The 15,980-nt window shown below is 47.4% G+C and overlaps 1 protein-coding gene across 2 annotated transcripts in view; it reads right to left on the reverse strand.

The window, feature by feature from the left end:
- Positions 1-15,980, reverse strand: part of LOC131408219 (ral-GDS-related protein-like) — a 137,419-nt gene that overhangs the window by 110,536 nt on the left and 10,903 nt on the right. The window contains exons 3-7 of one of the 2 annotated variants that reach the window (XM_058544756.1): positions 6,737-6,784; positions 6,366-6,487; positions 3,457-3,770; positions 2,471-2,686; positions 1,998-2,100 (exon numbers count right to left, since the gene is read on the reverse strand). In XM_058544756.1, the coding sequence (XP_058400739.1) occupies positions 1,998-2,100; positions 2,471-2,686; positions 3,457-3,507 (370 nt within the window). In that variant the 5' untranslated portion in view covers positions 3,508-3,770; positions 6,366-6,487; positions 6,737-6,784. The remainder of the gene's footprint in view (positions 1-1,997; positions 2,101-2,470; positions 2,687-3,456; positions 3,771-6,365; positions 6,488-6,736; positions 6,785-15,980) is intronic. The other variant, XM_058544757.1, reaches the window with a different exon arrangement.

Here is a 15,980-nt window from a genome sequence, read left to right on the forward strand (position 1 = left end):
GTGGTGCAGGGGACCCGTCCTGGCAACCCTCCTTCCCTCCAGTTCCATCCAGGCTCTACCAGTTCTCAGAATGGGAATAATCAGCCCCTCCTCCAGGAAGTTTTCCTTGATGCCATCCTCCCCTCAACCCAGCCGCCAATTGGATGGGTCTCCCACTTCTCTGTTATCGAACTCTTCCACTCAATGTAAGATACAGGGGGTGGAGCCAGGGACTGTTCTGCCCAGAGTGTCTCTGATTTCCACCTCCTTCCCCTCCCCTACAGGGAGTGCCGCAGCTGCTCACTTCAGTCCTTTTCTTAAGGTTGATCTCATTCCCCTGGAAGGTGGAGAGCCAGAGTCCATCAGACAGAATGCCATAGCCTGACTAGGCCCCTATGCCCACCCCTTCTCATGTTACACTACTGCCAGCTCCCCAGAGGGGGCAGAGCATGCAGAGAAAACAGGACTTGGACTTAGGCCGGGCTCTGGGCTCCAGAGAAGGAGGACATGGGGGGAGGCTGAGGGACCTGGCAGCACAACCCTTTCTGATGACAGATTTGGAGGCTGAGGCCACAGGCAGAGGGGACTGCTCAGCAACTTATGTGTGGTCTGACTTGGGGGGGCCTGACCCCTCTCTCCCTCCATGGGCAGCATGGGAGTTAGAGGCTGAGTCTAGCTCAGATAAAACCTCACGCGGCTGTGCCATCAGGCAGCTCTGAGCTTCCCCAGCCTGGGGAACCGGAATGGGTGTCTCAGGTGGAGCCTCTGTTCACTCATCCCTACGATGGGCCTAATGCCCCAGCTCCCAGGGGCGGCTGCGAGGCTCACAGGAGAGATGTGTCAAGTGCTGAGAGCTTGGAGCTCATTTCGGGGGCTCCCGCATCCCAAGGCTCAGGATCCTGGTCCTTCCTGTCTGGTCCTCAGGTTCACCCACCTCGAGATAATCACCCATCGCCAGACGCAGCATAAGCAGGTCACCAAGGAAAGTGCCAAGATAGTGGATGACACCCTGTGACATTGGGGTGCGGGTGGGATGAGCCCTTGCTCTCAAGTCGACCCCCTGCAGACCCTCCCCTGAAAAGTCCTCACCCTCAGCCTCCTGGCCCACCCCAGGGTTCCCACGGGGAGCAGCCTAGGACCCTTAGCAGCCTCCCCTCAATTCCTCCTTGCTTCACACCCCAAGAACACCACACTCCTCCTCCTCAACTCCCAGGGCCAGCTTTTGGCAAATCACAGGGTATGAGGTCCCTGGCCCTCCCCACAACAAACCCATCCTGCACCAGCTCTTCCAGTCCCTCCTTCTGGTCAGTTCTACTGGGGGATTCAGACACTGTGGCACCAGGAGGAAGGGCCCTCCTCTCTTGATTTGAGGTCTCCAGCTGGGAGGGCAGATCCCCTCCCCCACAGGCACACTCACTTGCTGCTGCTGCTGCTTCACTTGCACTCTCTGGGGGTTGCACTCCGGGGGGCAAACGTGGAGGGGCCCTCCTGTCAGGGTCGAGGACAGTGTCAGTGAGGCCATAGTCCCCTCACCGCATTTCTCTCCAGCACCACTCACCTCTGACACCGGACATCTGACTCGAGTCAACTGGTACCATTCCACTCCACCCTCCAAGGTCTTGCGTTGTCACTGGGCTCCTCTGAGCGCTAAGGTCTCGTGGGACTGGGAGGGGGCTCTCCTGTTGGTCACTGGGGTCTGTCTCCATTCCCCCGCTATACAGAGCAGCTCTCTTTTGACCACTTTCAGTTTCAACTGGGCATAAAGTTCTGTTGCTATAAACACTTGAAAATCTCCAATGTGGCTCAACGCAGTACCTGGCATTTAGGGAAACCGAGTCCTGAGGCAGAATTGGTGCACTAAGGACACCAGGAGACTTAGAGATCCACCGCCGAGGCCCAGGCCCTGTTCCAAGCAGTTGCTGCCTCCCAGGAGTTCCCAGCTGACTGAGGGGCCAATGGCAGACATACGGGAGATCCCCCATTCACCCTGGTCCTCCTATGGAGAGAGGCCTACCCACCAGGAAACTTCCCCCATGTGTTCTTCAGGTGGCATATGAAGGTTTTCTTCAGAACATAGATGACAGTGTGGGAAGAGGAGAAGTTCTTCAGGATTTCGCACTCCTGGGGAAGGGAAGAGAATGAGCTGTGAGGGGGGGCGCTGGAGCCCTGCTTGCTCTAGCTTCAGTCCCCTTCTATTTAAATCTCCTCTCCTGGATGAGACAGATGCTCAGGGAGCCCCAGAAGGGCACATTTAGGACCCAAAGAGTAACACTCTCAAGGAGGAGGATTTTAGCTCAACCCAGGGAGGGAGCCAGGTAGGAAGTGAGCATCCCCGCACTGGAACCTGGAGTCAAGCTCAACATTCCCCTGCAGGAAGGGCCTAGGGACTTGCAGGGACTTAGATCACACACTTCAATCCTGGGAGCTGATAAAGGTGGAGGCAGTTCCCAAGGCTCCAGAGAGGGGCTCCACTGGGCCTCCCACAGCACACCTGGGCCACCTGGATCCAGCGCTCCACCACCCTCACCCTGTCCTGGGCCGTCATGCTCGGGTCCCCGAGGCAGGTGGTGACGACGAGGCTGGCCACCCTTCTGAAGTGGTTGATGGTGGCCCGGATGGTGTGTGCCAGGTGCTCTTTGCTGTGCTTTTTCCTCTTGCCCCAGGTGGAGCCCAGGCACTGAGAGGGCACCACCTTCCGGAAGAGCTCCTGGGGAACAGGGGGAGTGTCACCCAGCATTGCCACACCCCAGCTCTGTGTCCACATCCCCAAAAGTCCCACACAGGGGTCACACTTTAGAGCTGGAGCTCGGGAAGCTCAGGATGTGGCATGAGCCTTGTGAGAGTCCCTGGTTTTTCTTCTCTGTCCACCGAGGGTACCCAGCAGAGGATGACCCAGGACCCAATACTGGCAGGGAAGGGAGAGGGACATTTGCATCCAGCCCGTCCTGGCTAACTCCAAGCTCCAGATGGTGGCTCAACTCGGCTCATCCCAAGGGGGCATCTTCCAATACCCTGATCCCTCCTCTGGTCCCACTCCCCATTCTGATGCACATTCTACCCTGGCAGCTGCAACCACGGACCTTGTCTGTCTCCCTTGTAGTGGAGTACACATCAGGTGTCTAATAAGTCCTGAGGCTGTTGAGCCTCCTGAGCAGACTGTTGGGCCACCAGGGACCTGGCTGCACACAATGAGTTCCCCTCCACCAGTGATATGCCAGGCCCCAGCCAGCTTTCCATCTCTTCTACCTCATGGAGTCGGCATAGCCACTCTGTGCATCAGGTCCTGTTAGTGTCCACCTCTACGCTCTGCAGGTGGAAAGCAAAGGCTTAGGGGTTCAGAAAGTTGCCCAGGTCGTATGGTTGGTAAGGGGTGGAGACAGGATTCAGGCCCAGATCATAGGAGACTGGATGAGGTCTGGGGCAACGATGGCAGAGGGAAGGCCTACCCCACCCCGCCCTGAGAGCCCAGCTGCTCACCGCATCCATCACGGTCAACTGCTCCACCACCAGCTTAGGAAGGAAGGCCATGAGGTTGGGCTTCTTCTCACGCTTCTTAGCCACAGGTGGAGATGGACTTCCCACTAGAAATGATGGTCCAGGTGACTCCAGCTCAGCAGCTCCCACTCCTGCTGCAGCCGATGTCGGCCCTTGCTCCAGTTCCAACACTGCTGATGGAGGGGACACTGGCTCCAGTGCTAGAGAGTGTGGTGTCAACGGAGCTGGAGCCAGCTCTACCTCCACCACTGCCCACTGCTCTGCTTCTGCTGCTGGCTGGAGCTCTGCAGCTGGCGCTGGAGCAGGATAAAGAGAAAGGTTCATCCATATAGCTAACTTTCCATGTGTCCTTCTAAACACAGGAAAGATCCCACTTCCCTTCCAGGAATAGCCAGCCTGCAGTCCCCCTTAGCCTCTGGCTCTGCCTCAGTGGCCTCCTAAACTCACAACAGACAAGGGAAAGAGGGTCACGTGAGCTCAGTTCTGAACCAGACAAGGTTACCTGCATGTACGTCCCCTTTAGCTTGAAAAAGAGACAGCCTCTGACTGGTCCCACCCTAGTTCTGGTCCAACCCCATCATCTCAAGGTCCTGAGTGTGGAGACCCTCTGCTCCTGCTGTCATCTCAGAGCAGCACTGGATGGTGTGGGTGGCCTCATGTACCTCCTCCCTGTCTAGTGAGTTGATGGAGTTGAAACCATTGGGCAGCTACTCGACGACCTCCTGAGTAGAGTTCTGCAAAGAGTGCCCGGGAGCTGGGCCAGAGGGAATCAGGTGCTGCCTGCACACTTCCCCTGGGGCCAACCCCCAAGAGAAAGTCTGCTCCTCAGTTCAGGCACAGAGGGCATCCTGGCAAAGAGCTTTGGTCAGGGAGGAAGGAAATGAAACCACTAGGGCTCAATAACATATGAGTAGAGCAGCTCACCTTCTCATGCTGCCAGCCATGATCTGGGGTATGAAGGTGACAGACCCACCAGGTTTCCGACACCTAACAACCAGCTCCTGCCCAGGAATGGCCTGCCCCACATACCCTGCCTTCCCCACTCCACACAGACACACAAACACACACACACACACGAGGGGCCTGGAGTGTCGGGTTGATCAGGTGGGATCACCGTTGTGTCCTGGCCTGCACTAGCCTTTCCTGGGCTCCCCCATGTTACCCTTCACTGCCTCCTGTCAGACACCCAGAGGCCTCAGGGATGAGGGATGAGCCAATGTCGGCAACAATCAAAAAGATTCTCTTTCTGGGCTTTTTTGAGCCCAGATGCTCCCAAAGTTGGGATACACAACTAAACATTTTTGCTTCTTGACTGTCTCCAGTCAAGTGAGCTGGATGGGGGGCTGTGGGTGCCTGGTTACCAGAATTCTAAGATCTGTTGAGGCCTAGGACCAAGGAGATGGGGTCATTTTTCAAGATTCCTTTACCTGGGACCCTTACCTCAATCAGATTTCTCCAGAGCTGCCCCCTGAGCCGGGGCTGCTCACCCTCCTCTCTCATGTCACTTCCTGAACTGTACACAAGGGGCCTACACAGCCCTAGCAACAGCTCCCTGGAAACCTAACTCAGGTCCTAGCTTTGAGGAGACAGAGCTGAATGCAGACCTCCTTTTTCTTACCAGTTCTGCATCCTGGGAAAGTCCCTGTGCCTCTCAGGTCCTCCCTAGTCTCCAAACCTGCACCACGGGGATCAGGCTAGAATCTACTTCCTAGAGACCTCACCCGGTGTATATGAGATAATATCAATTACCCCTGTGGGCTGGTGTCACATGTACCTAAAGCACAAACTTAGACATGGAAGAATAACAAGAAGGGGTGACATGTAGCACAGAACACCACTCAAAACAGGCCTGGGTTCTAGCAATGTGATATTCGAACAGTCACTACCAACTTGGCCTCATTTTCAGGTCAGCATCATGAGGGGTTTGAAACTAATGGAAATTTAGATACTGCCTTCTGTGGCATAAAACCATTCAACTGTTTCCTGTTTTATGGAGAATGAGACCCAAGTGCCTCATCTTGGCCTATGAGGTGGGAAGACTCCACAATGGTACCCAGTAAGCCCCACCCATGGCATAGCCATCCCCGTGGAACCACTAAGTGGTTAGTAACTGGCTTATGAATATAATAAGAGCCAAAGTGATGGGATATCTTGTCTAAATTTTAACTACACAAGTCTCTCACTTCCTCTTACTCCCTCTCTCATGTTCCATTTCTCTCTCTCACTCTGTCGAATCCCTGTAACTGAGGAATCAAATACCAGTGTTTTGGGGCTGCCCAATGTGGAGGCCTATAGAGGAGAGAAGCACGGGAGTGCCCAGGCCAACAGACAGAAAGGAACTCAGGCTCTCTGTCCAAACTGAACCCTGAAGGCTGAGACTGAACTTGGGGGCTAGTCCTCCCCCAGTTGAGCTTCAGTTGAGGCCACAGCCTCAAACTGTTCAACTCACTGAGGCAGAGGCACCCAGCTAAAATGTGTCGGATTGCTGATCCACACAAATTGTGAGATAGTCAACATTTGTAGTTTTGAAATGCAAGGTTAGGGGCAATGAAGTCAGAGAGGGAAAGGTAACTGACACAGCCTACCAGGCCCTGGCCCTACCTTCCACCCCAGCTCCTGTTCTCTCCTCCCAGCCTCCCTCCAGCTGCACTGGCCACATTTCTGACCTCCTCTGGCCAAATTCACTTCGGCCTGTGAGACTCAGGAGCAGTGGTGCCATCTCCCTGACACACTGCTCCCAGACCCCTGAAGGGCTGGCTACCTCTTGTCATTCTGGTCCCAGCAAATGTCACCCTAGTGAGGACTTTCAGCCCCTCCTACCCAGTGACGCCCAACCCTCCCTCACAGCCCTCTGCTGTGTTTCTCTGCAGCACTTGCTGAGAGGAACTTACCCACGGCTCTCAGAAACAGTGAAAAGGATGGAGAACTCAAAGGTTTTTCGGGTACCAATGCCTGTGTTTCTCATCCCCTAAGCCATCAGATGTCTTCTTTGGATCCCACTGCTACCACCAAACTGGTACAAAACAAAATAAAACTGAGTAAATTTTAAACATCTTATTGGCTTTATTCAACAGTTCATGAATCAGGCAGCATCCAGTCTAGCAGAGAGAAAGGAGCTCCAAGGAGCTGTACAAAATGAAAGACTTTTATAGGCAGAAAGGAGCAGGAACAAGGAAGTTACACTACACAAAAAAGAGGGTTGGTTACTGCAAGGCTACCTTCCTTTAGGGGATGGCAGGTCTCTATCAGGAAGGTGACCTACCTGCTGCTCATCAGGCGATTCCCAATTGACTGGTATATGATTCTATTCCTGGGAGGGCAAAAAGTCTAATTAAATCTCGGCTTGTTGACGTGAGACTTAGGCTAAGTGGCTCCATTTGGGCCTGGTGTCTTGTTTTATTAATTTATTTTATTTATTTATTTTCTTTGTGAGGGAGATCAGCCCTGAGCTAACATCCGTGCTGATCCTCCTCTTTTTTTTTTGCTGAGGAAGACCGGCTCTGAGCTAATATCTATTGCCAATCCTCCTCCTTTTTTTCTTCCCCAAAGCCCCAGTAGATAGTTGTATGTCATAGTTGCACATCCTTCTAGTTGCTGTATGTGGGATGTAGTCTCAGCATGGCTGGAGAAGCGGTGCGTCGGTGTGCGCCCGGGATCTGAACCCGGGCTGCCAGTAGTGGAGTGCGCACACTTAACCACTAAGCCACGGGGCCTGCCCTGGTGTCTTGTTTTAAGCACATTACTTCTTCTGGTCCCTGATTTCCCCAGTTACACCCCAGCTGTCCCTTCATTGACCATTGTTGGTCACACACCCACTGCACCTGCCTCCAGTCCTTCCCCTTCAACACCGTAATCTCACACACAGATCCTCCTGACACTATCATGACATCTCCCACCACACGTCCCCTATACTTTCCACACTGCCATCAAGATGATTCACAAACACCACCTCCATTTATGTCCAATGGGCTGAGAGGCCTAACCGTGTACTGGGAATCAGGAGTCACAGGGTCGGTCACTTGGTCTCCAATCACCTACTGTACCCCAGCTGAAGGGCTTACCCTGCGGAGAGACTCAGTTGTAGCCAACTCCATCGAACAACAACATCTTTGCCCTAGGCTTTCTTCAAAATGCTCCACCCACTTTCTGCCCCAACTGCTCCTTGAGGGGTCATTTTGGGGTAGCCTTTGAGGCCACCTTGGTGATTTTGTGCCCAGGCCCAAACAGCTCTTGGCCCACAAACACTTTAAACATACCCCCTGAAATCATATAGCACAGGTAGCCAGTGAATGGGTGCAAATTATTGGTTTTACCTCAAGACACCTAAGGAATATTTCACACCAGGAGCATCCACTTTTGGGTTTCACTGTGGGCTGATATCACAAGGCTCTCATCCAGTGAGCGTCTCTCCTCCCCAGCTCTCTGAGCAGCTTTCTCCAGGATATATTCTGCAATGCACTATTGTCTCTCTCTCAGCCTGCTTCCCTCAGGTCGCAGGTCCCCTGAGTTTCCTGCCCTGACAGGCTACCACCAACCCATAGAGACACTGTCAGTCCTATAGCACTCGGTTTTCAGTTCTACTAGGATTGACTGACTGGACTTGGCACAGGTGCGGTGGCCCTACCCACACAAAATCAGGAAACTGAGGCAACTAAGAAGTATCAACAACCTTAACAGAACATGGACAACAACTCCCTAAGAACATATCCTAACCCCTGAACAACACTCTCATGAGTCTCTCACCTAAATGGTTTTAGAAAATGGCCTGGTCCTAGACTGTCTATACTGGCCAAGGAAGGAGGGGTTGGTGCCTTTCCTAGAACCACTTGCTGAGTGTACATCAACAGAGAAGTTCAAACCTACCTCCACCAAATGGCCCAAGAGGTTAAAATATTGAATAATATTACCCAAACCTTTGAATAGATACCAAAGGCCCCCGAGATCACTGACCTATTTTCATGGCTGGTCTCTCCAAGTTGGGGACAATGGAAATGGACTGGATTTTAGACTGTTGCTTGTATAATCATAGGATTTGTTACTATAGCCCTCGTCGGATGTTTAATCTCTTGGCTACAACCTGCCCTACTCCTAATAACTTCATTAATTACACTTATTAAATATACCAGCCAACTTAAAATTAGCCGATACCCTCATTAACTTAAAAAATTCAAAATTTTTTTGTGGACAATCTGCTTAACGTAGAACACATCATTTTAAGCATTTTAAAGCATACATTTCAGTGGCTTTTAGCACAATGATTATGTCGTGTGGCTATCACCATTATCTAATTCCAGAATATTTTCAACACCCCCAAACAAACCCATACTCATTCACACTCTATTTTCTGCTAACCCAAACCCATGGAAACAACTCATCTGTTTTCTCCCCCTATGGATTTGCCTATTCTGGACATTTCATTCAAATGGCATCCTGTTATCTATTGCCTTTGTGGATGGCTTCAGTGACCACACGTGTTTCAAGGTTCACCCATGGCCAACCATGTAGTAGTACTTAATTCTTTTTTATGGCTTATAATATCCTATATTATGAATAGGCCATATTTGGTTTATGCAGTGATAACTGGATAGAAATTTGGGTTTGTTTCACTTTTGGACCATTGTGAACACTGTTGCTTTGAATGTCTATGGGCAAGTTTGCTCTTTTGGACATATCTACCATGGGCCTCTCCAGGTCAATGGTAATTCTAGGTTTAAAATTTTAGAAAATGCCAAGTTGTTTTCTGCAGTGACTGCATCATTTTACTTCCCCACCAGTAATGTATGTGGGTTTCCCTTTCTCCACATCTTTACCAACACTTGTTATTTTCCATTATGTTGAATATAGCTTTCATTTTGAGCATGAAATAGTATCACATTGTGCTTTGAATTTGCATTTTCCTAATAATTATTGATACTGAGCAACTATCTTGTGCTTACTGGCCATCTATGTATTTCCTGGAAACATGTCTATTCCAGTTGCTTACCCCGTTTCATTGATTTGTCTTTTATAATTGAGTTCTAAGAGATCTTTATATATACTCAATATAAGAGCCTTCTCACTTATATAAGATGCATACAGTAGGAGACTTCAAAGACCACTTTTAACAATGGATAGAATATCCATACAGAAAATCAGGAAATAGCAGACATGAAAACATTAAATACTAAATGGACCTATCAGACACACACAGAACATTTTACTGGACAGCAACAAAATGCACACTCTTCTCAAGGGCATACAGACTATTTTCCAGAACAGATCACGTGTTAGGTCACAAAACAAGTCTTAACAAGATTAAGAAGACTGAAATAATACCAAGTAACTTTTCTAAACACAATGGCATGAAACCAGAAGTCAATAACAGAAGGAAAACTGGAATATTCATAATACATGGAAGTTCAGCAAAAACTCTTAAACTTAAAAGTAGATCAGGGGGCCAACAAGTGCTGTAGCGGTTAAGTGCGTGTGTTCCACTGCTGGCGGCCTGGGTTCGGATCCTGCGCCTGCACCAACCCATGCTTGTCAGGCCATGCTGTAGTGGCATCCCACATAAAGTGGAGGAAGATGGGCAAGGATGATAGGTCAGGGCCAGTCTTCCTGAGCAAAAAGAGGAGGATTGGCATGGATGTTATCTCAGAGCTGATCTTCTTCACACACAAAAAAGGTAGATCAAAGAAGAAATCAAAAGGGGAAATTAGAAAACAGCTCAAAACCTACAAAAAGAAACAAGAAGGGCCGGCCTGGTGGCACAAGCAGTTAAGTGCGTGCGCTCCACTGCGGCGGCCCGTAGTTCGCCAGCTCAGATGCCGGGTGCACACCGACACACTGCTTGGCAAGCTATGCTGTGGCGGAGTCCCATATAAAGTGGAGGAAGATGGGCATGAATGTTAGCCCAGAGCCAGTCTTCCTCAGCAAAAAAAAATAAAATAAAATAAAATAAAAGAGCATTGGCAGATGTTAGCACAGGGCCAATCTTCATCACACACACAAAAAAAGAAACAATAAACACACCAAAACTTATAGGCTGCAGCAAAAGTAGTACTAAGAGGAAAGTTTATAGTGATAAACTTGTACATTACAAGAGAAGAAAGATGTCAAAGAAACAAACATTTACAACACACAGCATTAAAAAAGAAAAAATGAAACCCAAAGTTAGCAGAAGGATGGAAGTCACCAAGAGGAGAGTGGGAAAAAAATGAAAGACAGTATGGAAGATTAATAAAAGTAAAAGTTGAGTTTTGGAAAAAATAAAATTGAGAAACCCTTAGATAAAATATCTAGGAAAACAAAGAAAGATGACTCAAACTAAATCAGAAATGAAAGAGGAGGCATTGCAACGGATGCTTCAGAAAGAAAGAGATCAGAAGAGACTATTCTGAACTAGTGTACACTCATAAATTGCATAACCTAGACAAAATAGATAAATTCCTAGAAACAACCTACGAAAGCTGAATCATGAAGAAATAGAAATCTTGAATAGACCAGTAACAAATAAGCAGACTGAATCAGTAATCAAACACCTCCCAATGAGAAGGGACTTCTCCACTCTGCCTGACCTTAGCCAGCCTGCCCCAGCGCCAGGCTGACTCCTGTGGACCTAGCTGGCTCCCTGCAGGCTTCTGCAAATCCAGGCCCCTGGCTCACCCTGGAGCATGCCAGCTCTGGCGGCCCCAAGCAGTATCCTTGACACCAGGCTCCCACCAGGCTCCTGGGAACCCAGGGCCCCATCTCAGCCTAGGGGCTGCCGTCTTCAACAGCCCAAGGTGGCTCTTGTGACCACAAGTGGTGTCCTTGGCACCAGGCTCCTGGTGGGCTCTGGTGAATCCAGACCCTGGCTCACCCAAGTTCCTGCCTACTCCAGGCAGCCACAGGCAGCTTCTGTAACAGGGCACCCAGTGGGCTCCCACAAACCGAACAACCCAGGTCACTACAGCACTTGCTGGCTCCAGCAACCCAGGTAGATTCCATGGCACCTGGCTCCCCGGGGGCTGCTGGGAACTCAGGCCCATGGATCACCACACCACCTGCCAGTTCCAGCAGCTGTAGACAGCTCTCATGGAACCAGGCTCCTTGCAGGCTCCCACAAAACCAGGCCCCCAGCTTACCCAGGTGCTTGCTGACTCAGGCGGCCCCAGGCAGCTCCCATGGCACCAGGCACCGGCAGGTTCCCATGAACCCAGGCTTCCACCTTAACCCAGTGCCTGCTGGCTTCTGCAGCCTCAGGCAGCTCCTGTGGCCCCAGGCTCCCAGCAGGCTCACAGGAATCCAGACTTCTGGTCTACCACAGCACAAGCTGTCTCACTTGGCACCAGGCTCCTGGCAGTCTCTCGTGAACCAAGGCTCTCAGCTCATCCCAGCCTTGGAGAACTCTCATCGCCCTGGATGATTCCTGTGGTGGCAGGCTCTCAATGAGGACCTGCCAAAACAGGCTCCAGTGGGGCTACTCATGAACTCAGGGTCCCAGTTGTGCCCAGGGCCAGACAAAATACCGTAGTCCCAAGCTTTCCACTCACCCCAGTACCAGGCTGCCCAAGGACTCCAGCAGCAAGCTTGCCCCTGGACACCACCAGATGGCCTACCCAAGACCTCTAGATGGGCTGACTGTGAAGGCTTTGGTTTGCTAAAGCCAGTCTGTAAAGAGTGGAAGAGGTGCCTACTTCCTCAAATTTGCAGACACCAATGAAGGCCACAAGGATCATGAATAATCAAAAACTCATGACACCACCAAAGAAAAAGAATAAAACTCCAATGTCTTGACATGAGTACAGCCATGTTTGGCCGCTCCATTGACCTACAGCCACCAGCACAAAAAAAAAGAAATACAAAGCTGCTTTCTGTGTGGTGGGAACTGGCCTTTTCCCGGGAACTGGCCTTTCTCCCACGGAGAGAGTTGCAAGTTGTAACATTTCAAGGCTCTTGGAGCATCGTAGCCTGGAATGGACTGGCCATCTGTGCCGGGCTGAGACGATAACCAAAGAGAACCATTCAGGTACACAACTACTGGGCTGGGACGTTAGCCAGGGGGCTCAGTGCATGTACACCACTGATAACCATTTGTGCATGGAAACACTAAATGCTTGCTCTGCAAACTCTGTAATTGCTTACTCTGAAAATTACTGATGGTATAAAAACTGCTGGAAACTGAGCCCTAGTGAGAGTTCCACCTGTGGAAGGGACACCTTGCCCAGGACGTGTGATCCTTGCCCAGCCGCGTCGACTGACAGGGCTCTCCCGGCAGTGGGGCGTGGATGTTGTGAGTAACTGATTTGATGTGAAGTAATTGATTTGATATGAAGTAATTGATTTGATGTATTCTCTTTTCGGTCAACCTGGTGTTTCTCTTTCTGGTTGATTTGTGTCATTTCTCTTCAGCCGATGTGGGTGCTTTCCCTTTCCAGTCGGGCTGATGTTTTTTCCCTCTTAATATTTGACCTATTTGGATCTGTTTGCAGACTGTCGCCTTCACTATCCTCTATATAATAAAATATACCTTCAGTCCATTTGTTTGGAGTGGAAAGTGTCTTTTACGTCTCCAATCGAATCCCCGAACCTCTCATAACATCCAATGACCGACAAAGCAATGGAGATATAGGAACCATGTGACAAAGACTTCAGAACAACCCTCTTTGAGAAATTCATAAAACTCTAAGGAAACATAGATAGACTACTAAATGAAATAAGGAAACAGTGCATGAACAAGTGAGAAGTTCACTATAGAAACAGAAATCATTAAGGAAAAACAAACAGAAATCCTAGAGTTGAAGAACACAATGACTGAACTGAAGAATTTAATAGAGAGCTTCTATATCAGATTCAACCATGTACAAGAAATAATTAGTGAGCTAGAAGATGTGTCGTTTGAAATCATCCAGTCAAAGAAGCAAAAAGAAAAATGGTACTAGATAGGAACGGGGAAAGGCAGTGTGAATTATGGGATACCATGAAAAGAAATAGATAAGCATTATTAAAGTACCAGAGAAGACAGGGATAAAGGAAAACAGTGTTTACTTAAAAAAAATAGCAGCTGACATCTTCCCAAATCTGGAGAGAGATTTACACATCCAAAGTCCTGAAGCCAATCTGTCAACCTAAAATTTCAAACTAAAACTTTCTTCTCCAAGACACATTATAACAAAACTATCTAAACTCAAAAAAGGGATCAAACAACATGATCAAGTTCAACATGATGCAAATCAATGAATGTGATACACCACATTAATAGAATGAATGATAAAAATCAAAAAATAATCTCAATCGATGCAGAAAAGGCAGTTTGACAAAATTCAACAGCCCTTCATGATAAAAACTCTCAATAAAGGGTTACAGAAAGAACATACCTGAACATAATAAAAGGTTTACATGACAAAACCCACAGCTAACATCATATTGAACAGTGAAAGGTTGAAAGCTTTCTTGCTAAGATAAAGAACAAGACAAGGGTGTCCAGTCACAACACCACTCTTCAACATTCTGCTGTAAGTCTCAACCAGAGACAGTTGGCAACGAAAAGAAATAAAATACATCTAAATTGGAAATGAAGACTCAAAGTGGTCTCTGTTTGCAGATGATAAGATTTTATATAGAGAAATACCTAAGGACTCCCCCCGAAATTATTAGGACTAATAAACGAATTCACTCAAGCTGCAGGAGACAAAATCAACATATAGAAATCTGTTGCCTTTCTGTACACTAACAATGAACTATCTAAAAAAGATATAAAGAAAAAAATCCTATTTCCAAAAGCATCAAAAACAGTAAAATACTCATAAATAAATTTAACCAAGAAGGTGAAAGGTCTAGACACTGACAATTATAAGACATTGATGAAAGAAATCAAAGACACAGAGAAATGAAAAGATGTCTTATGTTCATGGACCAGAAGAATTAATATTGTTAAAATGTCCATGCTACCCAATGCCATCTCAAGATTCAATGTAATTCCTATTAAAATTCCCATGACATTTTTCACAGAAATAGAACAATCCTAGTATTCATATGGATCCACAAAAGACCTCCATTAACTAAAGCAACCCTGAGAAATAAAAACCTGAAGGAATCACAATTCCTGATTTCAAATTTTATTACAAATCTATAGTAATAAAAACGGTATGATACAGCTATAAAAAGAGACACATAGACCAATAGAACAGAATCAAAGACCCAGAAATAAAACCACACACATACACTTTGCTAACACTTGACTAGTCAGCTAAGAAGACTCCATGGGGAACAGATAGTTTCTACAATAAATGGTGTTGGGAAAACTGGATAACCACATGCAGAAAACTGAAATAACAGATATCTGCACCCCTATTTTACACCACTACAAAAATGATCCCAAATTGAATGAAAGATTTAAATGCAAGAAACCAAATATAAAACAACTAGAAGAACATACACAGAAAACAGCCCCAAGAAACTGGTCTTGACAATGATTTTTTTGGATATACCATCAAAAGTGCAAACAACAAATGCAAAACTTAACAAATGGGATGACATCAATCTAAAAATCTTCTGCGCAGCAAGTAAAATAATCGGCAAACTAAAGGGGTTAATATCCATAGTATACAAGAAACACTTACAACTCAACAGCAAAGAAACCAACAAAACAATATGAAAATGGTCAAAGGACCTGAATAGATACTTTTCCAAAGAAGACATAAAAATGGTTAACAGGTACCTGAGAAGATGCTCGTAATCACTCATCATCAGGGAAATGAAATCAAAACTACAATGAGATATCACCTCACACCTGCTAGAATGGTTATTTTGAAAGAGACAACAGACAACATATGTTGGCCAGGCTGTGTAGAAAAGAGAACCCTGTGCACTGTTGGTATGAATGTAAATTGCTACAGTCACTATGGAAAAAAATTTGGAATTTTCTCAAAAAAATAAAAAGAGAAATACTATATAAATGAGCAATTCCACTTCTGGTTGTATATCCAAAGGAAATGAAGTCACTATTCTGAAGAGATATCTACACCCCTACGTTCATTTCAGCATTAGTCACAAACTGAAGACGTGGACACAATCCATGCGTCTATCAATGGATAAATAGTTAAAGAAAATGTGAGATATATGTCTATATACATGAAATATATAATGGAATACTATTTAGTCATGCAAGAGAATGAAATCCTGCATTTTGTAACAACACAGATGGAACTTGCATTACACTAAGTGATATAAGTCAGACAGACAAAGACAAATACTATATATTCTTACTCATGTGAAATCTAAAAAAGCCCAACTCAAAAGAATAGAGACTAGAATGGTGCTTGCCTGCACCTTGGGCATGGGGGAATGGGGAAGATGTGAGTCAAAGTGCACAAGTTTTTACCTGTAAAATGAATAAGTACTGGGGATCTAAAGTACAGCATGGTGACCATAATTTACAATACTATATTATAGACTTGAAAGTAGTTAAGAGAGTAGATCTTAAAAGTCATAGCTAGAAAAAACAAGTTAATTATGTGAGGGAATGGAGGTGCTAACTCACCGTG

The sequence above is a fragment of the Diceros bicornis genome, chromosome 7 (genome assembly GCF_020826845.1).
Source record: "Diceros bicornis minor isolate mBicDic1 chromosome 7, mDicBic1.mat.cur, whole genome shotgun sequence".
In the NCBI taxonomy this organism is placed as follows: domain Eukaryota; kingdom Metazoa; phylum Chordata; class Mammalia; order Perissodactyla; family Rhinocerotidae; genus Diceros; species Diceros bicornis.